The 26,164-nt window shown below is 41.3% G+C and overlaps 2 protein-coding genes and 3 non-coding genes across 11 annotated transcripts; 1 reads left to right on the plus strand and 4 right to left on the minus strand.

Moving 5' to 3' along the window:
• Window positions 1-502: 502 nt before the first annotated feature.
• On the minus strand, window positions 503-574 carry trnap-agg (transfer RNA proline (anticodon AGG)). The gene has a single exon. It is a non-coding gene; the product is annotated as a tRNA-Pro (tRNA).
• A 230-nt stretch (window positions 575-804) lies between these two features.
• trnap-ugg (transfer RNA proline (anticodon UGG)) lies at window positions 805-876 on the minus strand. The gene has a single exon. It is a non-coding gene; the product is annotated as a tRNA-Pro (tRNA).
• A 119-nt stretch (window positions 877-995) lies between these two features.
• On the plus strand, window positions 996-6,413 carry setd6 (SET domain containing 6, protein lysine methyltransferase). Its single transcript, XM_088416835.1, has 9 exons — window positions 996-1,340; window positions 2,216-2,287; window positions 2,489-2,633; window positions 2,950-3,091; window positions 3,408-3,602; window positions 4,306-4,450; window positions 4,536-4,716; window positions 5,050-5,168; window positions 6,040-6,413. The coding sequence occupies exons 1-9, from the start codon at window positions 1,164-1,166 to the stop codon at window positions 6,361-6,363; spliced, it is 1,500 nt and encodes a 499-aa protein (XP_088272961.1). The 5' UTR covers window positions 996-1,163; the 3' UTR covers window positions 6,364-6,413.
• On the minus strand, window positions 3,206-3,277 carry trnap-agg (transfer RNA proline (anticodon AGG)). The gene has a single exon. It is a non-coding gene; the product is annotated as a tRNA-Pro (tRNA).
• A 177-nt stretch (window positions 6,414-6,590) lies between the features above and the next one.
• On the minus strand, window positions 6,591-25,762 carry cnot1 (CCR4-NOT transcription complex, subunit 1). Of its 7 annotated transcripts, none has more exons than XM_088416833.1 (49): window positions 25,618-25,762; window positions 23,245-23,542; window positions 23,050-23,157; window positions 22,528-22,620; window positions 22,349-22,417; window positions 22,196-22,250; window positions 21,917-22,120; window positions 21,147-21,315; window positions 20,901-21,027; window positions 20,715-20,825; window positions 20,364-20,534; window positions 20,146-20,273; window positions 19,809-20,049; window positions 19,531-19,650; window positions 19,252-19,374; window positions 19,022-19,173; window positions 18,768-18,918; window positions 18,227-18,428; window positions 17,974-18,099; window positions 16,957-17,081; window positions 16,363-16,649; window positions 16,205-16,283; window positions 15,417-15,656; window positions 15,110-15,250; window positions 14,852-15,031; window positions 14,661-14,777; window positions 14,427-14,537; window positions 14,276-14,353; window positions 14,005-14,182; window positions 13,757-13,911; window positions 13,208-13,504; window positions 12,981-13,121; window positions 12,654-12,758; window positions 12,443-12,562; window positions 12,147-12,341; window positions 11,931-12,073; window positions 11,726-11,834; window positions 11,377-11,546; window positions 10,687-10,918; window positions 10,362-10,610; window positions 9,985-10,148; window positions 9,770-9,887; window positions 9,590-9,691; window positions 9,282-9,455; window positions 8,980-9,129; window positions 8,730-8,910; window positions 8,520-8,652; window positions 8,242-8,376; window positions 6,591-7,544 (listed from the first exon to the last, which is right to left on the minus strand). In XM_088416833.1, exons 2-49 carry the CDS (start codon window positions 23,344-23,346, stop codon window positions 7,466-7,468), a joined length of 7,140 nt encoding a protein of 2,379 aa, XP_088272959.1. In that variant the 5' UTR covers window positions 23,347-23,542; window positions 25,618-25,762; the 3' UTR covers window positions 6,591-7,465. The 7 variants fall into 7 exon arrangements, with proteins under 7 accessions (XP_088272959.1, XP_088272955.1, XP_088272958.1 ...); XM_088416829.1 differs by having other exon boundaries at window positions 15,417-15,665; window positions 17,959-18,099; window positions 18,215-18,428; XM_088416832.1 differs by having other exon boundaries at window positions 17,959-18,099; window positions 22,528-22,626.
• Window positions 25,763-26,164: the final 402 nt, after the last annotated feature.

Genomic DNA, 26,164 nt, shown 5'->3' on the forward strand with positions numbered 1-26,164 from the left:
AATATGTAAGAATAAGTGGCAGAAATATATAGTATACTAATATATATACAGTATTTGTGTGTCATAGTTATGAACATCTAGTCTTGAAGAATAAAATATATTCAAATAATTAAACTACAGTACAACCTACTTGTCTGAACATGTGTGTAATAAAATATTCTTCAGTCCTAAATGAACAATATGTTCAAATTGAGTAATAGCATCTCCTAGTACCCACTGTATTTAGTTGGAAAAATGTTATTCAGTTCAAAGTCTAGATTTTTTGGCAAATGCATCTCTCCCACATACCATAACTGTTTGCATCCTGAATCAATGATGTCACATTCCTGTGATGGCACCATTTACTACGTTATTGTGAGCAGAACTTGTCTGTGTATTAGATTTTCACCAGAGCTGATAGACTTTGGCAGAGATGAATCACTATCAGGCAACAAGGTTGCAGTCAACAGTCAACTGTATTGGAAGGTTCAACACTTTATTTTTGTAATCTTTGGAAAAAGAAGGGCTCGTCCGGGATTTGAACCCGGGACCTCTCGCACCCTAAGCGAGAATCATACCCCTAGACCAACGAGCCGATGCTTTCTCAAAAAATGACAGCATGAAAATTCATAAACTTGGTGATGTGGCATTGACAAGCTTGTGGAAACAGCGCCCTCTATGTGGTCATAAGGAGACATTACTTGTGAGATACCCGATGACAACATTTCGTGGTGCATTCATTGTCGTTTTTGACATTGGGAGTGAAAATAGGTAGCTACAAATTACGTCGAAAAAATATTAGTTTCGGAAACTAAAATGAAAAGTGGGCTCGTCCGGGATTTGAACCCGGGACCTCTCGCACCCAAAGCGAGAATCATACCCCTAGACCAACGAGCCACAATATTGAAATAAAACGATAACATTTATGAGGACCAATAACATATTTATGGAAATGAAAAAATAAATAAAAAAAGAACGTTACTTGCCATATTAAAAGCCGCCGCATAATAATCGTGAAACTTACGAGTTATCAATGGTCGCCTGCAATTCACTATTCACGGTCACATCTATTAAAATTCTGCCCGAGTTCAAATTGAGACGGACAATTTCTTAACGCCACAACATACAATAACGTTTTTTTTTTTCCTTTATCGAAGACAAAACTATTTACAGCATAACAATTCATGTCAGCTCTATCGAACTGGAGTATCCTCACGGTCTGCATGCAAGTCTTCTATCTGGGTGTGCTCCTTCCTCCACGTGCTTTTAGTCGGCCATGGACCGTGAAGCTGTTTACACCTTCGCAGCCTGAGAATTGGTTGAACCAGCAGAAAATGGCATCTGAAGCAAAGAGACCCAAGGTTCGTCAGATCGATTTCGTTCAAACTAATGCGCGACGAATTATTATACAACAAGATTTTTGTGAGGTTTCCACGTGCTGTGGCGATCATATCTTATTACCTACTAATACGACATATTTTCTGACTCTATTATACTTGCGTATGTTTGGTATTTAAGGAGAATATATTTGAAGGAAAAACAAACTACGGAAACTGTACTATATTTGACATTTAGCTAATCGTGTAGTAAGCTAACTATACATTGCGCGTGTACTGTATATCCGCGTTTGTCTTCACAAACCTTTATTGTTAACACATGGGCTCCAAACAAGAATGATTTTAAGTAGTCAAAACTTTATTGGCACCAACTTTTATGCAAACGACAAAATATTCAGTGTCAACAAAAATCTGATGAAAACACGACGACGTCAATTTTTTACTTTAAACTCATTTGTTTGCACAACATGATATTCTGCACTACATTATTAGCACTATTGTATCTGTTGTTTATTGCTATTTGTTTATTGCTAAATTATGTTACGTAGTCTGCTGCTCGTGGAAGGGAACAGAATAAGAATTTCGTTGTATGGTACAACTATACATATGACAATAAATCTCAATAAATCAATAAACCTTAAATTTAAAGCAATCTACTTTGTCTTGTGATTATTGTGGTCATTGTTCTTTTATTTTTCTGACAATCAATTTAAATATATCCATCTTCACACTCCCTGACCATGTGGTAAACTTGAGTTTGTCATGTATGTTTGAGTTCAGGCCTATTTCTATTTAGGTGTTGTGACTCCCAATTTACTGTGCAGTATGTTTAAGCCTGTTAAGAGGTATGCAACACAAAGTTTTTATCTGTGCCGTGTCTGTGTCATCTTACTATACAGGTGGACGGTGATGCTTCCCTGCAAAACTTTCTTTGGTGGTGCGATAAAGTTGGTCTCGTGCTCAGCTCTAAGGTAAATGTGATCCTCAGAGCGGAATCTTTTCTTGTGTCTTTTGGATCAAGATTTACAAGTAATGACTGTGCTAAAGCACAGTTTTTATATTATATAAAAAATTAGTTAATGATGTGCCTTTTGTAATCAAGTGAATGTGACAATAATTATGATAATTTTATGTTGAGGATAACTGTTGGATGGTTTCAATTGCAAATGCAGGTGCGAGTGAGCAAAGAAGGCACGGTAGCCGACTATGGGATGTTAGCTCAGGATGACATTGAGGAAGGCGAGGTGCTGTTTACTATCCCCCGATCGGCTCTTCTTCACCAGGGGACGACTCATGTCTCAGCACTGTTGGAGCAAGGTAAGTCGTGAAACCTTCAGTTTCACCACCATACTTTACTGAAAGCCAGCCTATTCATTTGTCTCCACTGTAGTGTATATTTGTTTTTGATCTATATTGTTTGACTCAATCAAGTAACCCTACTATGTCCTAATGTACTCAGTAGAGGACATCCTCATGAGATGCAAATGTTTGCTGTCTTGCTGAGACAAAATGGACACAACAGTAGACAAAAATGAATAGGCTGGGTTTCAGCAGGATATCATCGTTCATCAGTCCATGTGTTAACAAATCACTGTTTCATGAAACATGAAAAAAATATTTTTTCCTCCTTCAGAGAAGGTCTCCCTGGAGAGCACGTCCGGATGGGTACCGCTTCTGCTGTCCTTGCTCTATGAATACACCACAGCGCACTCCAAATGGAAACCATACCTGTCATTATGGACAGATTTCAAAATGCTAGACCACCCTATGTTCTGGTGAGGAAAAAAAGTACACAAAAGGCCACTGCATCATCTCAGAAGTTAAATTAAATTGGTTGTTTCTGTGTGCGTGTGAGGGATGGATTTTAACATGTCCTAGGGTCAAAAGTAGGGCTCGTCCGGGATTTGAACCCGGGACCTCTCGCACCCTAAGCGAGAATCATACCCCTAGACCAACGAGCCATACTTTAAATCCTATAAACATCTGGAGTCAAACATCAAACTTGGTGATGTGGCATGGATGTTTCTTCTGGGTTAAACTGCGCACTCTAGTGGTCATCTCTGCACACTATTGATGGTCGATTCAATTCAGGTCCAAAGAAGAGCGAGAGGGCCTACTCAGGGGTACCGGTATCCCGGAAGCGTTGGACAAAGATCTGGATAACATCCAGAGGGAATACAGAGACGTGGTCCTGCCCTTCATTTCCAAGCATCCTGACTTGTGGAACACCCACACACACACGCTGGAGCTGTACACGCAGCTGGTGGCATTTGTCATGGCCTACAGGTCCGTCAAATGTTTTTGAAAGTTTTTTTTGTGTGTGTGTGCTTTTTAATGCTCATTTTGAATATGCAATTCCTCACAGTGAACTTTCGCTTTTTATAAACAGGCAGTAACGATTCCTTTGATTCTTCTGGGTATGGGTGCTACAGTATAACAAAGAAATAAGTCATATCCACATAAAATAGAATTGGTGCACAAAATTAATATGAACAATAAATATTATATAAATAGGCGACAGACTAGTTAGCATATTTGCTTCACATGCATATGTTCTCCCCATGCCTGCATGTTTTTCCTGCGGGTTCTCCGGTTTCTCCAAAATATGTGAGTTAGGTATATTGGACGCTTCAAATATCCCTTAGGCATGTCTGGGATAAACACAAGCAAGCCCATAACCATTGTGAAGAGAAGAAAATGGGACAGTAATCATAGTGAAATAATCATTTCATTGTGTTCTTGGACACATGCAGCTCCTCAGTAAAATGCAGAAATATTAATGCATCTTCACAGATAAAAAGAATAAATTAGCATTGTCCTATTATCAGTCTACATGTGTTGCTCCACTGCTAGCTTTTATGGCATTTCACGTTTGTTAACGTTAAGTTTAACAGCCTTCATTAAGTTTTAATTCAGCTCTCAATTTTTCGTTGACAGCAAACGTAACATGGCAATAAGTAGCTTAAAACCATATTCCCTTCCTGTGTAGTTTTCAAGAGCCTCAAGAAGAAGATGATGATGATGATGAAGATGAAGAGAAAGAGGAAAAGGCCCCCAATCCACCCATGATGGTTCCCATGGCCGATATGCTCAACCATGTCTCCAAGCACAATGCTAATTTGGAGTTCACACCAGTAAAGATCGATTGCTTTTGTCACCGCCCCCTTCCCCCCAAAAACTTGACTGGAAAATGGCTTCTGTCGTTTTTTCCATCTTCAGGAAACTTTGAAGATGGTATGCGTGCGCCCTATCAAAAAAGGCCAGGAGGTGTTCAACACCTACGGGCAGATGGCCAACTGGCAGCTGCTGCACATGTACGGCTTCAGCCAGACGCACTCCGACAACACGGACGACACCGCTGACATCCCCGTCGTCAACCTGCACAAAGCGGCCGCCAGAGGTTTATTTCTTCCTTGTCATTACAAGAGCAAATGCAATCTGTATGAATTTAAGATTCAAGAATTTTATTCTCACACGCATACACTACACAATGAGATTTTTATTCTATTCACTTCCCGAGCAGACTTACATTCCACGCAATAATAAAGTAGGCAAAAAAAAAACTGTAACAGGGTAATAACAGCAGCGATAACGAGCCACTAATAAACACATTTAAGCTTATTAAAACACACTTAAACTCAATTAAACTCACTTTTCAAAAATGTGTTTGCTTCATGTAGTATTTGTTTGTTGTAGAAGAAGAATACTATCGTATTTTTTTTTTGCATAATAGAGATGGATGCGGATCCGCAGCTGTTGGGGGAGATGTGGGAGTTGCTACGGGATAAAGAAGCCTTTGTTTTTGGCAAACATGGCTGCCTTACTGACATGGAGCTACACGGTGTGCTCAAGGTGATACACAGTGTGGATATACTTATCATTAACGCCATTTTTTTTTCACTTTATTACTACAATGAAAGTGTGGGTGCGCATTTCATTCATGTGTATCATTCTTTTCACACTGCACTTGGTTTTCTTAGTTTACCACAGGAAAAAAAAACACACAAGGAGGAAAGCAGCAGGAATAATGATTTTATTAAATGATTGTACTTTCATTGTTCAGTTACAGAAAAGTAACTACTTTAGGTACCTACCTGACTAAAGTAATCGATTAGGCAATATTTAAGAAATCAATTACTTTATGTACTTAAGTGATCATTATTTTAGTACTTAAAAACTTACTGTAATTGATTACTTTTAGTACCTTAGTGGCAAAATAATCAATTACTAACCCTAGATTCGTTGTACCTAATCAGTTACTTTAGGGTTGCATTACTTTGTCTCAAAGTATTAAAGTTATCAATTACTTTCTTCCTTAATAACCTAAAGTAATCTATTACTTTGGTAATTCATTTAATATCAGCCATTTTTTTTTTTTTTTACTCATCTTTAGCCATTGATGAAAATAGGAATAGGTACATGGGATTGAATGGCTGGACGCAAATGTAAAAATGTCTTTGGGATTGAATGATAACATTCAAAACGAAGTGAGCTTTGTTTGCCATGTTTGTGACTTTTTTTCCTGAAACTTCATCAAAAAAGATTGCATATTGTTGCACTCCGCAATCACACCACCAGTCCTTTTTATTGAATGCTCCTTTTGATGTCACTAAGTGCAGTGTGAAAAGGGTTGAAAATGGGGAAAAAAAAAAAAATAGTAGTGCCTGAGTGGAAAAATATCAATATTCAGTGTGTGCTATTTTGTGATGTTTGGTGGTTGTAGGTGCTGTGCATGTCCAGGGAGAAATTCTTGGTCTTCAAAGACAACGATGATGGATGGGAAGACGACGAGGACGAAGATGAAGATGATATTTCTCAGGCCTTCTCCAACGACGGTCTCTCAGGATTAAAAAGCAAGTGGAAGCGGCTCATACATGAAGCAGCACGTTTGACCATAATGGGATACCCAGATGTGGACCGGGACCGGGTTCTGATTGGTGATCAGGCTTCACTTGAGAAACTGAGCAGAAGGCAGTGGAATGCGCTGCAGGTCCGATATGGACAGGAAAGCATTCTGGACAAAGTCATGGAGCTCACAAAGACATGAACATTGAACCGTTTCTTCACTGTAACATCAAACAATTAAAGTTTCAGCCTAAAATATGTCATTTCTTTTTTTACAATTTTAACCTGCTCACATGTTTCATACCTATTTGGAAGTTATTACAGCAATATTTTAAGTAACAGCGGACCAGTGTCATAGACAACGCTATAGCAAGGGAACACTAGCACAGTTTTGGACAAATGAAATGTGTGACTCATTAGGAGGCATAATTATGATTTGCAGTTTGAATGCTTTATTAATTGTATGTACGCATACTGCAATTAAGTAGCAAGAACTAAAGGCAAACTAGAAAGGACTACAAAATACACATGGACCAATACATTTACAAAACATTCAAAATGTTACAAAACGGGTCTGTATTGGTCCTTCTGTTGTTCTTCAATTTGAATCTTTGTACAAAGATACAAGGTCAACCATTTTCACTTTGCACAATTTTACAAGTGCCCGGGAGAGAGACGTGCAAGCGCCACCCGTAAGTAAACCATCAGTAAAGCATCTCCATCCGACACCACAAACACAAGCCCCCCCCCCCCCCCGGGAAACTAAACTACATCATCGGGTCCACCCATGGACAAAAAGAAAATGATAAAGCAAACAGTTTTGTTTTTTTCCTTCTTCAATCATTTTTAGCTTTCAGCCTGAGAGCAAACAAAGTAAGGGGCAGAAAGGATTTGTGAGGGAAGCAAACCAAAAACTTTGGTAGAGTGAAATTATGTTCAAAGGTTTTTTCCTTTTTTTTTTTTAACATGTCAATGTACACTTATGCGACATGTTCCCAACTCTCCATTTATTGACTCTCCCTTTTCCCCCCATTATTTACATCAAAGCATCAAAAAAAAAAAAAAAAAAAAAAAAGTATTTAAACAGCATCTCTCATCCATTACTTCCTTCCAGACTCTGCTCCAAAAGGGATCAACAACAACAAAAAAATGTAAATCTTCAAAACCGGGAGCAGTAGTCCTTAAGTCCACAATTCCTCACAGACTGTGTATGCCAGTTCATCCAGTGCTGCCAACAGTGAAGGGGGAGGTGCGTACGTGTGTGTTCTCTCTGGCGAGGGCTACTAGCTGAAATGTGGACCAGGCTAGCTGGCGCCGGTTCCTTCCATCACCTGCTGGGCCTGCTTCTGACCCATGCAGCACTGAGCCACCGACTGGAACAACCTGACAAGGACAGGGGCACATTTTCAAGACGTCCAAGCTGACAAGCAATGATGGGATGAAACAGTAGAGTGGAACCGCGATTAATAGTCTCTGTCCTTGTCCTAATTCTGATATATATAAATTAGTGTTTAATAGAAGGAAATTCAGGGGGCATGTGTGATTAAGAGGTTTTCTGCAGATCTACTATATTGAATTTTAAAGCTTTGAAAAAGTACTTAAGAGCAACACAATTGGAACACAGAGAAACGTAATGCTGACGTGTAATAGTGATGACTTTGCAAAAAGGTGTATGCCTATATTTTTTAAGTTTATATAATGCAGAGTTGCTGAATAAAATGGAGAAAAAACACTGCAAATGCAGTTTCAAAGTTTAATAAATCAAAACTCCTATGGTTATTAATTACGGTAATTCTTGGTTACAAAAACTGAACAAAACACTGGAGTATTTAGCTTGGTTAAACTTCTAACAGATGTCCTTTCCACCAAACCTTTTTACTGTACTAATACGTTTTCAGGTTGTTACACTTGGAAACTTATTTCTTTTGTGATTTTTTTCCCCCCCTCCCAAAATAGCTGCGCCTTGAATTAAGTGTTTAAGAAACTCTGTGACTAAGCTAAATCACAAAGTGTAAGCCAATAAAAACACTGGATAGCATGCTAGATGAGGAAATAAAGTGCCATTGTCAGCTAAACATACTTTTCAATCTCAGGGGCACAGTGCACAAAGTCATGGCTCCAGAACTTGAAGGCGGGATTCTTGATGAGCTCAATGAAGGTGATGAGGAGACCCCACGGATGAGGTCGATTCACAATCAGCCTCTCCAACAGCACCCTGTGTGTGAGAAGATGTGGAAGCAATCAAGTTTGTTCTGTGACCAAAGCTGCCACATTTTACTCAGCCATCAACTCCATTATGCCAATTGAAAGGAAATCAATCACTTCATGACGTGATTGTGCTGACACGAACAAACTGACCTGGTGATCTGCTCCTGGATGGCCTCAGTGTTCGCCTCGGCAAACAAATAGAGCATAGTGCAGCTGAAGTAATGCGTGTGGCTGTTCGGGTAGCGCAGCTGATTGGCGATGGCGTTCAAGAACAAGTAACGTCCTGAAAAGCACCACATGTATGCTCAAAATCATCTTTATTAGCACCCAGGTCATCTGTGTGCATCCAGCAATGTTTACCCTCCGTGTCTAGGTCCACAGCCAAGTTCTGGAAGATATCCATGTGCGCAGAGTGTGTGATGGTGCTCATAGAGGGCGTGCTGCCCTTGTTGTGGATGTGCGCAATGGCCTGAGTGCCCACGTACAATACTAGAGCATTGATCAGCTGGATGTTGTAGCGGTTTCCCGGCTCGTTGGAAACCTGACAAACAGATTTCAGACTTACTATCGTGATCCTCTTGGGGAAAAGAAATACATCAAAACACTTTACCTGCAGATTGCTGCGCAGCTCTGAGAGGAAAGTGACTGGTGAACGAGTTTTCAAATAGGAGTCCAGATCCTTCTTGAACTGGGAAGGCATGACGGCTGTGAAGTTGGTAAGGATGCGAGGAGCGATGTTGATCTCACTCAGCATATCCACCTGCACAAGACATCACAAATACTTAGCAAATGCAAGCGGAAAAAAAGAAGAAAAAAAGCTCATTGTGGAGTAGTCACCTACTCTGTAAATGCTTACTAGGTATCTGTAAGCAACGTCCTCTGTAAGCGTATGCACGAGAGTGTGCTTCCTACCTTGAGATTAGGTGTGAAAGGGTCAGGAAGCCTCATGTTGCGCGGAAAGGCACTCAGAATGAGGTTGCGCAGCTGAATGCAGTTAGGCGGGATCACGTCACAGAACCCATAATGGTAATCACACAAGAACTCTGGGAAGTCATGCAACAGTACCAGCAACACCCTCAGCGTGCCCTGAATCAAAACAGCAGTGAACCAATTAGGGCGGGGGATATGTCTACTCAAGAAGCTATACCTTTAAACCATAATTAATAGTTATTAAAATACACTTTCTTCCATGAACACCGTAGGAGGCATACAAAGCGTACCTTGTAGAGGATTTGCATAGGTTTGTTGAGCTCTACATTCCTCAGGAAAGGTGCTAGGTACTTAAAGAGATCAATGAGCAACTGTGCGTACATAGGCCAACCCTGGGAGATAAAAACAACACATTTTAAGACTCCAACAGCATTTGACACACATGGATTGTGAAAAGGCGGGAGGCAAACCTTCTGCTGCGGCGTGTGCGCAAGCATGCGAGCAATGAAGATGCGGTGAGAGATCAGTTCAAGCCAAGCGTACACAAAACCTGGCGCCTTGGTAGGTCTTAGGATGTGGAAGGTGTTGCTAAAAAGGAGAGAGAAACAAAAAAAGCAATGTCAGTGAAGTTAAGCTTGGAAAAATTCAAGCTTCCGGCTAAGGCAGCTGTAGAAGAATCTCCTACCAGAAGGCGGTGAGCGTCTGGAAGTTGATGGTCTCCAGGACGTGCTCGGGAGCATTGAGCTCCAACAGTAGCATGATGAAAATGCGGTGGTAGGGCAGCTGCTGGAATTCTGTCTGACGGACATCGTGATCCTGGATCAACACCCCAACAACGATTCCCAGCACCTATCGGGAGAATGCAGAAGGTCCTTTTGTTTTGAGGGTTGTAGGGTACATTTTGTACTTCACCTCTGCTTCTATACAATGAGTCAACTCAGAACACGGGTGGGGGATCCTCAATTTCACACATTACTGACAGACAAGTTTACAAACTGCACAAAGGACGGCGCTAAATGGCGAAACTTAGAAGTATCTTGCACGAGTACACTCGTGTCCTACCTTGTTGAGGAGGTTGATCTTTGTCACGGTATTAGAAGCCTCTCCAGAATGTTTGACAAGCAGGGCTATGAGTCGAACAAAGGCATCCAGGTTGTGGTAGCACTTTGCTCTGATAATGGCTGGGCTGGCTGCTGGGTTGTGCTGCTGTTCGGCCTGCGCGCGATAACTAATCTCAACACACATCTCGGTACATAGCCGGAAGAAGCGAGTGATCAAGTCGTCAGTCTTTAGAATACCCTGCTGGTGCATCTGAATGAGAAAAAGTCACAGATTATGAGAAGTCACAATAGTGGTTATTATTACTTTCCAATGAGTGGCTAATTACCTGGCCGACAAAAGCAGAGAATGCTTTGGTGCTGTCACGGCCAGCAGCAGCCGAGTGGTACAGGTTGACCCATTCCCTCAGGAGATACTCGGCCTTTTCCCTCAGGCCAGGGGGATCGTCATACTCCGAAGCCTGGGATATCCCAGAGTGCATCATGAAGTTTGGCCCGCCGTGGGCCCGGTCAATCATGGCTTCGTAGTTGGAGCGGACAACATCCATCAGTTGAGGAAGCCTGGGGAAACATTAACAAACACGTTCAAATACCAAGCTAGATGGAACTACTTGAGCTTGCAGTGTTCTATTCATTTAAAAACAAATGCAAACAGTGAATCTACATTTATTGCAGGCATCCTTTCCAGATCCAATGTTGAAAATCCAAAGGGTGCTATGTGCAAAAAAATTGTAAATCAGTTCAAGCTCTACTATCGTTTAACATAACTTAAACATTAGGGGGAAAAAAAAGGCTCCCTTGCTCTGATAGCTCTACAAAACGGAACGAGTTCTTGCTTCAGCCTATCATGGCTAATCCGATTTAAAGTTTACTATAAGACAACAGAACATATGCGTATACACGGAACTTTAAAGCAAACCATACAATTTTGTCTCACGTTTGTTTAATCGCCTTAAGACGGGCACAAAAGATTAACCGTGATATAGCTGGGATTCACTGAATTAAAGCCTGTAATTTACCCTTCTGGTGCATTTGCACGAGAGTGCGCACAGGTCCTCATTAGAGTCTCAATGGTGTGGAAAAGGTCCGCTTCAGTGACATGGCTGACGCTGCGCTCGTCCACCAGCAGCAACTTCACCAACTGCATGGCAAAAGCCACCGCCATGTAGTGAAGTCCATTCTCCATTGACTGCAAGCAAATAATGAGGGAACAATTTGTTAACTTTCAGCTACTGAGCAGAACTTTATTCAACACTTGACCTGTCTGTAGGATTCTGCCTAAAAGGTTGTGGTATTGCAAATCAAAGCTTAATTATAGCCTCTTTGTCATGTTGTGGTTTTGCAAATGTATGTGTACGTTTGGTGTACCTGGGCCAAGTGCAGATCGTACTGCTGCATATTCACCAGATGGTTTCGGATCAAGAGTTCCACTGCCTCAACATTGTACTTGTACTCATCTCGGCATTCAATTAGACACCTGTCAATCAACAACACAATCAAGTGCATTTCTAACTGTGTTCTGTTGACATCGTCGCCATCGTAACAAGTATTTCCTGTACAAGTGTACACTCACCTGGTGATCTGCTTGTTGCACCACTGTGGTCCGTATGCGCGGCCATCTTGGAGCGCTTTAAGGACCAGCAGATGGCATTCTCGATACCGAAGAAGCAAGTCATTATCAGCACCACTTGTGGCATCCAGAAGTCCTTCCACAGCCTGTGAAAGCATAAAAGAACGTTAGAAGTGTAGATCCCTCGACGCACATATCACATAAAGCCTTATGTCCTACCTTCTGCAGCAGTCCAAGAGCTGCAATACCATCCCTGGAGTTTCTTGCTAAGGCCACAGCCTCGAGCAGGCTGCGCAGGGCTTGTGTGAGAGGATTCATGGAGAGCGCTTGTGGGATGGTGTGAAGATGTTGCTCCAAGTCTGCCATGCACTTGTCATAGATTTGGGCGACATCATCCGTGGCCCATGCTTGTTGCTGTTTACAAATTAAGTAATTACAATTATGTATAACACTGCTTTGAGGCCTTGAGCGATTTGTAGAAATGTAATTGACAAGTGACAAAAGAAATAAATCACCTTCATTGGTTGAGCAAGGAAACCCGTTGGTTGAGAAAGATCATTACTGGGTAAGAAACCAGGAACATTCCTTGCAAACTCCTCATACACAGCAAGCTGCTTGGGGTCGACTCCTCCCACCTGAAAAAACAAAATTTAATGTGTACAGTGAGTTTGGTGGGTGAATATACTAAATTGATAGTAAAGTGAAGTTCATCTGTTGAACATTCACCTTCAGTCTTATCTGCTCAGGCATGCGTTCAGCCTGGTAAGTCAGAACAACTGGATCACAGTAACGGCGTCCTTCTTGGCGTGCATGTTTTCTCAACTCAAATTCCTGAATGACAAAGGACAAAAAAAAGTTGGCCAAAAGCAGGTACACTTAGTCATAGTGAATATTTCTAAAAGAAAAAAAGAATGAAAAAGAAGGTAAGAATGATGAAGGACATATTGAAAAGGTAGGAAGGAACTATTTTATAAGCATTTGGAATGGTAAAATAGTTTTGGTCTCTTTAAAGTTCAAACTACTAGCTTGAATGTGACCTTCCTAAGCCCTCACCGTGGCAAGCCTCTTGTCCATTTCAGGGCCAGCCTTCTCCACAGCTGTTTTCTGAATAAAGCAACATGCTAATTCACAGTTCTCCTGAGCAACCCTGGCTGCAGCCTCCTCCATCATTTCCCTCTGCTGGGGAGTCGGCGCCTGACAAACAGGAGTTGTGGAGGGGGGCATGAGTAATTCTCAAAGGATGTAGGTCGGTCGAAAAGAACTAGCACAAATGATCTTACCCTCAGCGCAGCCGCAAAACTGTTCTTGAGATTCGCAGCGATGCTGACGAGCAGGGGCTCCCGGCAGGTGATCATGGCCATGCCGGCAGTCAGGTTCCTCATCATGTGGTGGGCCGCCACGCGCATACGGGACTCCTCCGAATCCAGTGCGAAGTCCTTCCTGATGATTTGCTCGCATGTAGTCATGGCTATTTTGATGGAGCGGTCAACTACGGGGTGCACAAGCTCCTGGACCGCGCGTTCAACCGATTGCCTCACACACTGCTTCAACTGAGGGTGAGCTTGGAGAAGAGGGATCTAGAGGAGGGAAAAACAGTGACGGAAGGTGCAGAAAATTAGTAGCAATTCACTCAACTCATTCACTGGCATTAACGGCAATAGTTATAAAACATTATCATTATTATATTATTATTTTTACTCGGCTGTCTTGAATGAGTTAATAAACTTGAACTTTAATATACAGGTGATGGACAAGTAACTACCCATGATAGATTGAGATACTTTATTACACTGTAGATGCAGACTCGATCAAATTCATCCAATACTTACGTTGGCATTGATATTAATGTGTGGTGCCAGGCCTGCCAAGGCATACACATTGATGTCGTGATAACTGAACTGTGGCGTAGGGGGACCTGTGGTCGTGCAAGGGGTTGTGGTGGCAGCTGGAGTAGAAGGTGGTGCTGAAAATGGAACGAAGTCTCCTGTTGGTCATGAAAAAAAGTATTGTTAAAATAAAGCACATGCAAGCAGAAAAGGTGTTAAAATACTGTACTGTGTTAAAAATGTAGATTTACCCGATGAAGAAACTGGGAGCATTTCATCTGGAGGCTTTGCTTCTTTCTTTGGCGCTGACAGCTGCTCCTCAAGACTCTTGAGCTTGTCCTTGTCCTTCAACAGGTTCCCTGGCTTCAGGTCATTGATGTCCAGAGACAAGTTCTTACAAAGAACTTCAATCTCAAATTTCAGGTTAAGCTGCAACGGAATGCAAATGTCATCCAACATTTTTAAGTACAGTATTACAAAATATCCAAGACAATAATACACTTTAAAATCTTGCAAAACTACCTTGAGGTCATGTTCCTGATGGAGCTCCGCGAGAACATTCATGATGGCCATGGTCCAAGGATTCTGGGGCCTGAAAACCTACAAAAGTGAAAATAAGCAATTTTATGTCATGCTTGGGCCGTGACGATCTCTCTCAATCTATGTTGCTTACCATGCTTCGCAGGCTGGACTCCAGAACCTTGGCCACAAAGGGAACCACGTAAAGTAGTTCCTGTTGGCCTTTCACATATGCTTCCAGTAGCAGTGATTTAATTTCCAGATCCTGGAAAAATTAAGGGGTTAGGAGTATATTGATCCTTCTCAAATGATGTAGGAGAGGAAAAAAAAGGCTATCTTAAATTTCAACTGAGATACTAAGAGAGCAAAGATGTTTAAAACATCTTACTGTATAGAGTATAGGCTTGTTTTTCGCCAGTGTAATCATGCCTAGCCAGTGACCAAGGTTCTTTAGCAAGGAGCGATCAGAGAAATTGGCAGCAGCCTTATCAGATGTCAACAACACCTGAATGGAGAGCAAGAAGCATCTGTTATAAAATGCAAACCATATTTCCAATCGAGTTCCCCCTAATATCGTACCTTGATGTTTCTGTATGTCTCTGTGAGGACCATTTTGACAAACTCAGGATTCTTGAGTGTGTCCAGAAAGTTGGAGTAGAGACTATGGAAATTGGGCTCAATGCTGACCCGCTTCATCACAAGATACTGAGACACCCATGGCATGAACTCCTCCTTCACAGTCTCTTTCAACTCTTCTACCTAATCAAAACAAGAGAATTTCAAACCACATTTTTTCATAATGCTCAGTGACGATTGATATTTTCACCTCACACTTACCTTTTGTGTCATATTTGACTGAGAAAGATTATTGAAGATAAATGCAATCTTCTCCTGGACATTCTCTGGAGGTTCTACAATCCTTTCTGTTTGGTCAGTGGCCACCAGTAGAGTGTCAATGTTTGTAGTATTTATGGAGGGCTGCAAAGAAGAAAAAACTACACTTTAGTGTACCTTCAACAAGTACGACGTACAACAAAGAGGTTAAAATTGAGAAACTGATGTAATGAACCCTCACTCTATTAAATTGTGGCTTATGTTTATATATAAATATATATAAATGTTGGTTGACTTAAGTCAAACGCACCGGCACATCCTTCTTGAAGCTGCTGGGTGTTGGCCTTGTGATCGTAGTGGTCTTAGCAGCTGTGGTAGTGGTCGTAGTGGTGGTGACAAGGGTGCTGGTCTGTCCGGGTTGTGGTGCTTTTGGGACACCGGGTTGCTGCGATTGGGCTTGAACCTGCGCCAGCGCCAGACTGCCTGGAGTGGTGATGGAGCCTTGCATCTTCACCGGGGGGTCCCGTGACTGTTGGCCATACTCAATATACTGTACACACAGGATATTGGAAGATGCAGAGCGTAGGATTTAATCTCTGTCAGTAGCCTCTCCCCACAGAGAATTTGATGGCATCTAGCAGGGCTGAACGATTTTAAGATTGAAACAGGATTTCACCTTTGTCCTCATAAGCAACTCACCCTGGCTAACATAATTAATAAATGTACAGACTGTGTGATTACCTTGTAATACCATTTTCTTTTTGATTCTTAGTAATTGACTTGCTAATTTACTGTTCAGTCCTGGTTGCAATCTACTAAAACATGGCTGCAAGCAGACTTCTCTGCAAAGTATACTGTACACAGAAGCACTATTTCAGAGGTTTAGCGACAGCATTAGCCTAGTGATTTGCATTGGCTTCTGTTAAGATATGCATCACGGAAGGATGCAATGCCTGCGTAGCTAACGGAATGAAAAATAAAAAGCGTTAGCAATCATGCCTTCCAAATCACGACATTGAACAAAATAAAATAAATCGTTCAGCCATAGGACTTAAGACTTAAAAAATGGTTTCAGTTAAATTAAGGAAACCTATTTACCTCTTGTAAGTGGTGGGGGAACTGCAAAAAATGACCAATTGATGCAAGATGCTGGCAATACTGGGGATAGTCCTTCAATCTAAAAGAACAAGGAATTGACCAATTTTAGCAATACAGAACATGACAACTGTTGAGGTAACCATAACAAATTTGAGTACCTGTTTTTGAACCGGTCTAGGGCAGCAATTCCAAAGTAATACATTTTGGATCCGTAGGGTTTTCTTAAGGCTTCAAGAACATATCTGAGTGCAAGACCGAGGGCCATGTAGGTTACAAGACCCTTTTCAATGATGCCCCCAAACAGGCAGGCCGTGATGTGCAACTCCTTGTCCGGGTATTGGGGGAAGAAGCGGTACTCCTCAAACAAGTTCCGAAGCATACAATTGAACACTTCCCGTTCCCTCTTTATGGTGGAATCTTTGAAACGCTGCAGCATCTCTAGAACCTGGGGTTGGACATTTTTGCTACGTGATTTACGTTCATGTAAAACATTGGCTTTACAGTGCAGGCATATTAACGTTGCAACTTAACTCACTCGCTACCATTTTAACTGGCCTGGTCGTAAATGAGTGGCTCTAGAAATTGATGCGGGGAAGCTATGGCTACATAACATGGTTTACAACGATTGATGTATGAATGTGTGAGTGTATGAATAATGTATCCATTGTAAAGTGTCTTTGGCGGTTTAGAAAAAAGCTAGACAGTATAAAAGCGATGCACACAATCCACAACTAACGCATTTGGCAACTTACTTCATCCACAGACATAGTCGGGTGAGGTGGGTGGTTGTAGATGCGCTGGAAGTAACTGTTGGCTTCATCATCGATCTCCTTGCTAAAGTGCTGGTTTGCCTCGGGCCAAACCTGAGAAAGGTCAGCTGGAAAGAGGGAAAAAAAATAAAAAAATTACAGATAGTACTATTTACTACAGGGCAAGGATTTAATATAAGCAAAGCATAAGCCATGTAATTATTTTCTTGTGTGTAAAGTCACATGTATACAGGTGCATCTCAAAGATTTATTATAGATATATTCGGAAGTTACTAGCGGCCTTACGGTTCTAACGATAAACTGGGAAAAAAAACAACAACAACAAAAATAAATGAATAAAAACTTTGAAATAAACTTTCAACCAGTGGATTATGCCCACTCACGCAACACGTCCATCATCAAGTCTGCCTTCGTCTCAAAACCATCTTACTTCGCACTTCACTCTCTGAGCCAGTTGCTAATATGGTTATCAATGTCTTCATTTCCTTATATCTTGACAATCACAACAGCAACCTGTTAAAGCGCCCTTGGTTTCTTGAAAGCTCTTAATAAATACAGTATATTAATAATTGGTGTGTGTTTCTTTTTCATACATCACTGTAATCCCAGGTTCACCTTTTGACCTGAACTACTAAATGAACTTTTCAACAATATTCCCATCACTGAGCTGCACTTGTACACTTGTGCATTCACAAGGCTTAAAAGTAAAATGACTAAAGTGGGGCTGTCAGCTTAAGCAGACAATGAATGGAAGACTGGCCTGTATTTCCTCTGCAAAATATTTGGTAAGTTTAATGATATTCAAAGAGAGGGCTGATATTTCTCAAAAAAGACAGATTGTTCTTGTAGACTATATTTATCTAGAAAAATGTCCCTCTAAAGTACAGGTTTGCAAATGTAGTCCTAATGTCAGTTGCAGAGGAAATACAGTGCTGAGCAGCGCAAGGCGAGGCTCTCAGTCACACCACTACCACCGCCACTTACAGGCCTTCATCTTACTCTGCTGAAAGGTTGGGGGGTTCAGGCTCGGTGTGCTCATCTTTCTGCTGCTGAATGGATCAGTGCTAACTGCTGGCATTCCAAGACTAGAACCAATGCCAGTGCCGATGCCCGAGCCCAAGGGACCTGGAAGAAAAATCTGATGTTTCATTTTATATAACCACACCATTTTGGGATGTTAAAAAATACATTACTTCAATGCTATATATGAAGAAAACATTAAAAAAAAAAAGCACAGTACCAGAGTCCATACCGGGGAGCTGCGAGGACAAGCTGCCAATACCCCCAAAAGGTGTGCTTGGATTGGTGTTGGAGAGTGGTGGAAAAGCTTTTGCTGGCGATTGAGGATTACTGAAAGCTGAACTAAGGGAGGTGGGGAAACCCTGCATGCTTTGAGTGTGGGAGGTGGCTGTGCCGCCCAAGTTCAAGGAGCCCATGCCAGTAAGAGGGTCCATCTAACAGAAGCAAGAGAAAGGACGTTGGCTTTAGAATACGGCAGGAAGTTGTTCAGCCCAATATAGTATTCATTTCTCCACAAAACAGTGATTGTCATATCAGTGAGCAATAGAAAAAGTCAAGTCAAGTCAAAGTCAAGTTTATTGTCAAGTTCTTCACATGTGCTTAACATACAAAGGAATTGTGTGTTTCAAAGGGGTTTGAAAAAGAAAAAAAAAGAAAAAGAAAAAAAAAAAATCACTGTACTTTGGTAAGTATCATTGAGAAATTAGTATCTGGCAATTTGATGGTTTGGACCTCAGATTTACATATGATATTAAGTCATTAAAGCTAAATACCTGAACAGGGGAAATGGCGTCCAGGCTGCTGGTGCTTGGGGCCCGACCTTTAGGCATGACTCCAGGTGGCGGCTGCCGGGCTTTGTTCATAACATTGCTGCAGTTTGCAACCATGGTCAGGATTGTCTCCGACAGCTCTTGTGAAACACTCCTGAAGAATTGGTTGCACAAAAGGTTATGTTAGGAATGATGCACTCAGGACCAGAAACGAAGCAACGTGGAATATCAAAAATTGAAATACAGGAGGCCCTCACCCAGCACAAGACTGAAGACAGGCCAGCATCGTGGCTAAGGTCTCTGGAGGCAACTGAGAGCTTTTTGGCTGGTCTTTGTCTGGAGCCAGGCCCCCCATAATAGATGGACATCGCCTTTTTAGGAATGTGACACAAGCTTGGATAAAAGGTTCCTGGTTCAGAGAACAACATAAAATTACTTCGATACAGATTCAATGGGAGGTGCTTAAACACATAACATGGAGACATACCCCATGCTCTCTAATTTTGTCAGTCAGCCATTTATCAAGTTTGAGGTATTCACGGCGAGAGGCAAGTGCAGCAAGGTCAATAACAAAGGCAAATGGAGTACCATTCAGCAGCATCGAGAGAGACTGGTGGACAAACAAAATCACAGTGGCGTATGAGTAAACATGATAGAACAATGACTGACAAATGTCAGCCCCCCTCATTAAAAAAAAAAAAAAAAAAAAGTTTAAATATTTACTCGTAAAATAATAATAATGTGCAAAAGTCTGTTTTTGACAAACCTTCAAGTCTTGGGCCACATCCAGAATGCGAGACAACTTGGCTTGGTCATACTGCTCACCTCTCATATACCACTCGGCCATTGAATGCATAATTAATTGACGGATGGAAGGAGACTGTCCCTGGGATGATAAAAAAAAAATCTGAGTTCTGTGCTCACAACAATGGTATGAAAAACAAAGGTATACATATTGAGAATTTAATAGTATAGTGACTGATTTGAGAACAGCATATTGTCAGGTATCGCTAATATTTTAGCAAGATGCATTTTATGACCAACCTGTCCATGCCAGGCATAGTGCAGGATAATAGCGGAGTTAGGGTGGTTGCCCAGAAAGATGGGCATTAGGGTAGAGATGAGCTCATGCCGCAGTGTGTGCCACGAGGTGGAGATTTGTAGCAATGCCATGACAAGCATATCCGGGCAGTGCTTGATAGGGAAGCTGAAGAGTTGCTTCACCTGCTCATACTGGCCAACCTCTGACAGTCTAAGCAGGCTTTCCACCAAATCCAGACTTTTCCTGTGACGATTTCACACGTGGGGTGTGCAATAAGCTTGTGTTTTACATTATATTGACGCCGGTAATGGCTTATCTCAAAATGGACCAATATCATACCATGTTGCAATCTCCCTGTTGTCATCCTCTGGTGGCGCTTTAAGAATGTCGATGGCTACAGTGTGGCAAGGGTAGTCGGCGAAGCAAAACACTTCAGGGCTCATTAGAGAATGTTGAATGAATGATAACTAGAAAACAAGAAATAAATTTAGAGCTTGCAAGTTTAAGCAACAACTTTATCACACTGTGGAAAACTTTACAGGTTGTTATGACGTTACCTGTCCTTCTGCGTGTTTCCACGGCCGATATATGAGATCAACTGGGAAAACCTCCATGCCCAAACCCCGCTGAATGCCGTACACTACTATATGCAGGGCCTTGCTGTCCCGGATTAGGAATCCCGCATGATCAAGTTCGTACGTCACCTCTTTGAAGTTCAGGTTAGGATTCTACAAGATGGACATGGTTAAAATGATTAGTGCGAGGAAGTGAAACAAACAGTTGGAAAAGTAGTAGGCCTTAAACCACACAATTACAAAAGATTTGGTACTGCTCCATCAAAGTATTAACTATACTATATATGGTATTTACTGTGGGAGCAATTATTTGTCTTAAGAGCATTGACTTACCAACTCCTTAACCACATCAATGAGCACCTCAACATTCCACGTGTGCGCCTGTGAGCCGTCATTTTTATCCTTCCCATCACTCCAGATGCCACTTCCAGGAGCAGAGATGGACTAAGAGGATACAAACCACAACCTTGAATGTATAGAAACATCATGGATCACACTGCAGTCAACCAACTAACTCACTTGTAGGGGGATACCATCAGTAAGGCCAGAGTGGGTACGAGCCATCATGCCCAGGACCCTGGCAACCTGGCTGGCAGTCACTTCCCTCACCCCATACTGGATGATTATGTTTCTGCACTCATCCAGACTTTGAAAGACAAAAAAGACAAAGACACACACACACACACACACACACAACTTTGGGTATCAATTTAAGCCCTTAAAAACAAATACATAAATAAATAAATAATAATAATAATAAAATACCTAGCACAGAAGCCGTAGCCTACTTCCTGCATGAATTCCGCAAGAGAACTCTCCATTATGGTCTTTGCTAACTCCCCGGAGTCAGGCAGGATCCTATCCATGAGAATGTCCCGTTTTTCAGGGTACAGCAGTGGTGCGAGCACCACAGGGCAGCGCTCCTGCGGGAAATCTGAAACAAACATAGACGACAATCGTATCATTCCCAACGATGAGATGAGCCTTCTCCGTTGGCCTAAACACCATCAAAGCACTGACCTAAAGTACATTTCCAAATTAAAATAATATAATCGCCATATTCTGTTGGCCTCATTTTGGATCATTTCTGCTGTATGCACATTTTACTGCCCTAACATATATTTCAGCCGCTATATGCAGCCAACTCAATGTCAGTGTCACCCTTCATAATAAGCAATGCTTGACAAACATAATTTCACTACATTAGCAGTAGGACTGTTTCTTTCAACAATCAGATTTCAAATTTCTCGTTACAGTACTCTACACACTATGTGAAATGATGTGTTTGGCACCAAAGTGTGTTAGTTTACTGGGTGTGTGTTTTATTTATTTATTCATTTTAATGGTATACGTTGTTTCTATAATTGTGAATGACAAAGTGGTGGTTCAGGAAGTGGCTAGACAAAGTTTCAATGGAAGGCTCAGGTGCAATACACATCTCGCTTCTGACCATTTTATATAAAAATATCAAGGTATGTTCAACAGCTGACAACTCAACTTTGAGCACCTTGCCGAGATCACAGCACCCAACTTACCTCGGCAAAGTGTCTTCAAGAAGGCGTCAATCTGCTCCTGTCCGACCCCACTGGCTCCCTTCTGGCCAAACAGTAAATGGGAGAGCAGCAGGTGTAAAACTTCTATTGCGATGTCCTGGAAGCCACCTTCTTGGTTTCCACCGAGATCTGCGTCGATGTATGATCGCAGGAGGTCGGGAAGCTTCTGCTTAATGAACTGTGAAGCTGAAAAAAAGTAGACAATAGTTTACATTTTTTCTTTATGAAACTTGAAATTAATCTCTATTTAGGACTGCTTACCAAATCCCCTAAGATCTGCGCTGCAGGAGTTGAGCAGGGCAAGGCCAAATATCACCTAGAAAGCAAAATATGAATGAATGTTCATCCATTTCAGAAAAATCTTTGACACATTATCTTGAGTGCAACTGCTAAAAATAGGCTTGAGTGATGTACCTCTTGGACTTTGCTGAGTTTGAGAACTTTACTTAGTTGAGTGAATAAGTGGGCAGATGGTTTCAAACTCTGAAAGAAAACATCAAATTCTCATTTACTACTGAAAAATTGTCAAAAGTATATGCATACAAACAACTGGACTTTGTTGTACATATATTAACTGTATTTAAGGGCTGTACCTTTTGGTAGTGCAGGGGATTGTCGATGGCGTAGCACAAAGTCGAGATAAAGTTGGGTTTTGATATCAGCGACACACACTCCTGGATCAGAAACTGTGTCTTGGGCAAGTTGGAAAACAACATGCCAGGGAGAAAACCGCAAAGACAACAAAGGCATATGAAGGAAATTGAAGGAAAACAAAATGTCTCACAAATATCAACGAGACAGTAAATTAAATACTAGCATGGACATAGTGTATGTCCACAGCCATAACGTGCATGTGTAGTGTTTGAAAGAAGAATGAATTAAGGGAAATGACACAAGGGTAACTATTCTAACAGTGAGTAGATGTCTCTTGTGTATGATTACATTTTAGGGCAAGACTATAGAAATATAACCATGATTGAAATCGTACCTTTACAAGATTAAAATTGAGTACACTCAAGGGAAAAAAGCGTGTGTCACCCAGATTGGAGTCATAAAATATCAATCTCAAAGCAATATCAAAAGGTTCAATGTTTTCTGTTTATTTTTTTAATTACCTGGTGAAAATCTTTGCCGCTGCTTTTACCATCGCCACTGAAATCCACATGTGAGAAAAGACAGCGAAGTAGATGCCTGTCTGCCTCAGGACCGTGACGATTTACGATCTGGAAAAAGGCCCGGCAAGTTATTCACACCACACCTTCACAGACTACATGCTCTTCAATGTCAAAGTATTTTTCAAAAACACTCACATGCTGTATTTCTTGCTGGCTGGCTCTGTAATTTTTCTTTGTCAAATTATCCACCAAATAGCTGATTTGAGACAAGGCCAGCGAGAGCGAGTCAAGATTCATTGCTGGTTGGGGCGGAAGCAGGCGGCCGAGCACGGCGCAAAATCACCATTATTCCCCTTTAGTCACTTCAGTGATAAGTTACTTTTACTCCCCCCCCCCAAAGGTGTTAAACAAAATAGTGAAGTCCAAATGAGAGTTTCTGTAAGTGGCTCCCGGTCTTAGGTAGAGTCTTTCAGTTTAAAATAAGGTTCAGCATCTGCAAAGAAACAAGAAAAATAGTCATAATGGTTACTTAAGGGATCAGCATAAACAAGTAGGTAAATCATTTCTGTAACAACATCTTCCTTGATACTTGAACAGTAATAATGCAGGATTACATAATTTGTCATTAACAATTTTTTTGCAGTATTTAGCTGCTCTTTTTGCATACCACTTGTAAACTGTACCAAGCCTAACACGCACAATTGCACATTATTGTAGGTATCAGTACATAACCTACCCAACTTACAGTTCATACTTGTGCTCTGCTACTTGTGTGTTGTTTATGACTTGCTTTTAGTCTAAACATAGTACTTTTTTTAAGACATTCATCTGGACAGAAATGTAAGAAATTCCTTGTACAGAGAAACTTGTTTCTACACTGTGCACATGACAAATATTTTGAATCTTGAATTTGAAGTGAAACAAAAAAACTTGACAAAAACCTTACCCTAGAAAACATCAGTAAAAACGTTTATTTTTTTGTAATGTTTACAGAGAAGTATGAAATTACGCACTGTAAGAAAGTCATTGTTTGGAGGTGTGCTGTATAAATAGGGCTGAAATAATATGGTGAATTATTGTTGTGGAGAGGCAGCAGCCCATATTTGTTCATATATTATAAACATTTATATTGGACATGTTTTTGCATCAAGTACGAAGTCTTGGTCGGAACAAGCAACGAATGGCAAAGGTTCACTGCACAGTATTTACCAACTGCTTGTCACGCCAAAACAAGGCAGGCTTTTGGAGGCCTGCGAACATAACATCTCAAAATATTCCGTTAATAACATTCCATTGTCCACTACTGATATTTAGCAACTGATGCTCGTTTATATGGCGGTCTACGAAACAAAATTTAGTGTCTTATCTTCTTCGAGACGAAAACTAAACCCGCAAAAAACGAGGCTGCAGATTACTCGCACTAGGCCTCAGCTCAGGTAAAACGACGCACAATCGATAGCTCCTTCCAGATAACGCACATCTTTTCCAGCAGCTAAAGGCACTTGGGGGTCGCAATAAACAAAAAATACGAACGTTCGTAAAACAAACACGTGGAGATGCTGCACTGTATACTGGAGGAAAAAAGAAACAAGGCAAAATCTAAAAACATAGTGAAACAAAGGGCAAGTGCATGGATGGCAACGCGACCCATACACAAGCAGTCGAAACGTTGCTCTATTTTATTCCCAAAGTAACTAATTTGGTGTTGTAATTTGACTTGTGATATGAACTCAAGTTTGTTAGCTGTTCAATTATGCACTTAAACAAGCTTTGGAGATGTCAATCCTGTTTTCTACTGTCGTATTTAGAGCGTAGCTAGCCGTCGAAGCTAACAGGACATCTTAACGTGACCTGACTTGAAACTGATTAACTTTGCATGTAGAGCTCGTTCATATAATTTGGCAAAATTTCGCCACAAAAACAAGAAAAGTCGCCCTACATTTATAAAGCTTAGTAATGTAGTCGATATAAAAACCCGTTAAGTTATAGGACATGCTAGCGCTTCTTCAAGCTATTACTCAAGCTGGTTGTGCTAATATCTCAGGCCCGAATTACAAGGTTAGCATTGTTTGCTGCGAACTTTTGCTTAAATAACCCTTTATTAAACTACCCGACTACCAAATGATCTTATTCGGAATTGAGATAAGAAGAGTGGACATACATTACAACCGTTATCTAAAGAAACAGACCCTATGATTTGACTAACGCTAACATTAGCCTTGTTAGCTCATCCCTGCGAGCCCCGTCTAGTCTACGGAACTGCAATCACTTCACATCCAAACATCTTGTATCTAATGAATTTACGGCACCGGGACTGTAATTTCAGAATGCATCAACGGGGACTTTACGCAAATACAGACACATCGCGAAAAGGAATTAGACACGAGCAACTGCCACATTAAGCAATTTGACTATATGTGACAGCTGCGTTCCAGTAAATAGTCCACCCCCAATGCTAGTGGCTAACCGCCGTCTTGCTCATTTCAAATCGCTCCCGTAACGCATTCAAATCAACGCAAGCCGGGCCGAAAGAAGGACTTGTCATCGGGCATAGATTCCAAATCTCACCGTGCTCCCACGAGAGGGGTTCAGTGGCTCATTCCTCCTACGTTCTCTTCAAACAAAACTTGGGCGAAATAGAAGAGGGTCGCGGCGCCTCCAAGTGCAGTTTGATTTTCAAAATAAAATGGCGACTGTCACCGTCGCGGCGCGCTCTCGCTGCAAGAAGAGTGCGCGAGCGTGAGCGTGCGAGCGTGAGCGTGCGCGCCACGCACGCACAGGAGACGCTCTCCTTGTGCCTTCACCTGCTAAATGCTGCATCATTTTATAGATACTGTAGATAGATAGATAGATAGATAGATAGATAGATAGATAGATAGATAGATAGATAGATAGATAGATAGATAGATAGATAGATAGATAGATAGATAGATAGATAGATAGATAGATAGATAGATAGATAGATAGATAGATAGATAGATAGATAGATAGATACTTTATTTTGTAAAAAAAAAAAGTCTCACAATTATATAAATTTGAGTGCAAGTGCAGAAAGGCTCAATCAAAGAAATAGGCAAATAACTAAAATGTAATTTGTTTAATTTCATACTTGATG

The sequence above is a fragment of the Hippichthys cyanospilos genome, chromosome 6 (assembly GCF_059441005.1).
Source record: "Hippichthys cyanospilos isolate Australia breed blue-spotted pipefish chromosome 6, RoL_Hcya_1.0, whole genome shotgun sequence".
Classification (NCBI taxonomy): Eukaryota; Metazoa; Chordata; class Actinopteri; order Syngnathiformes; family Syngnathidae; genus Hippichthys; species Hippichthys cyanospilos.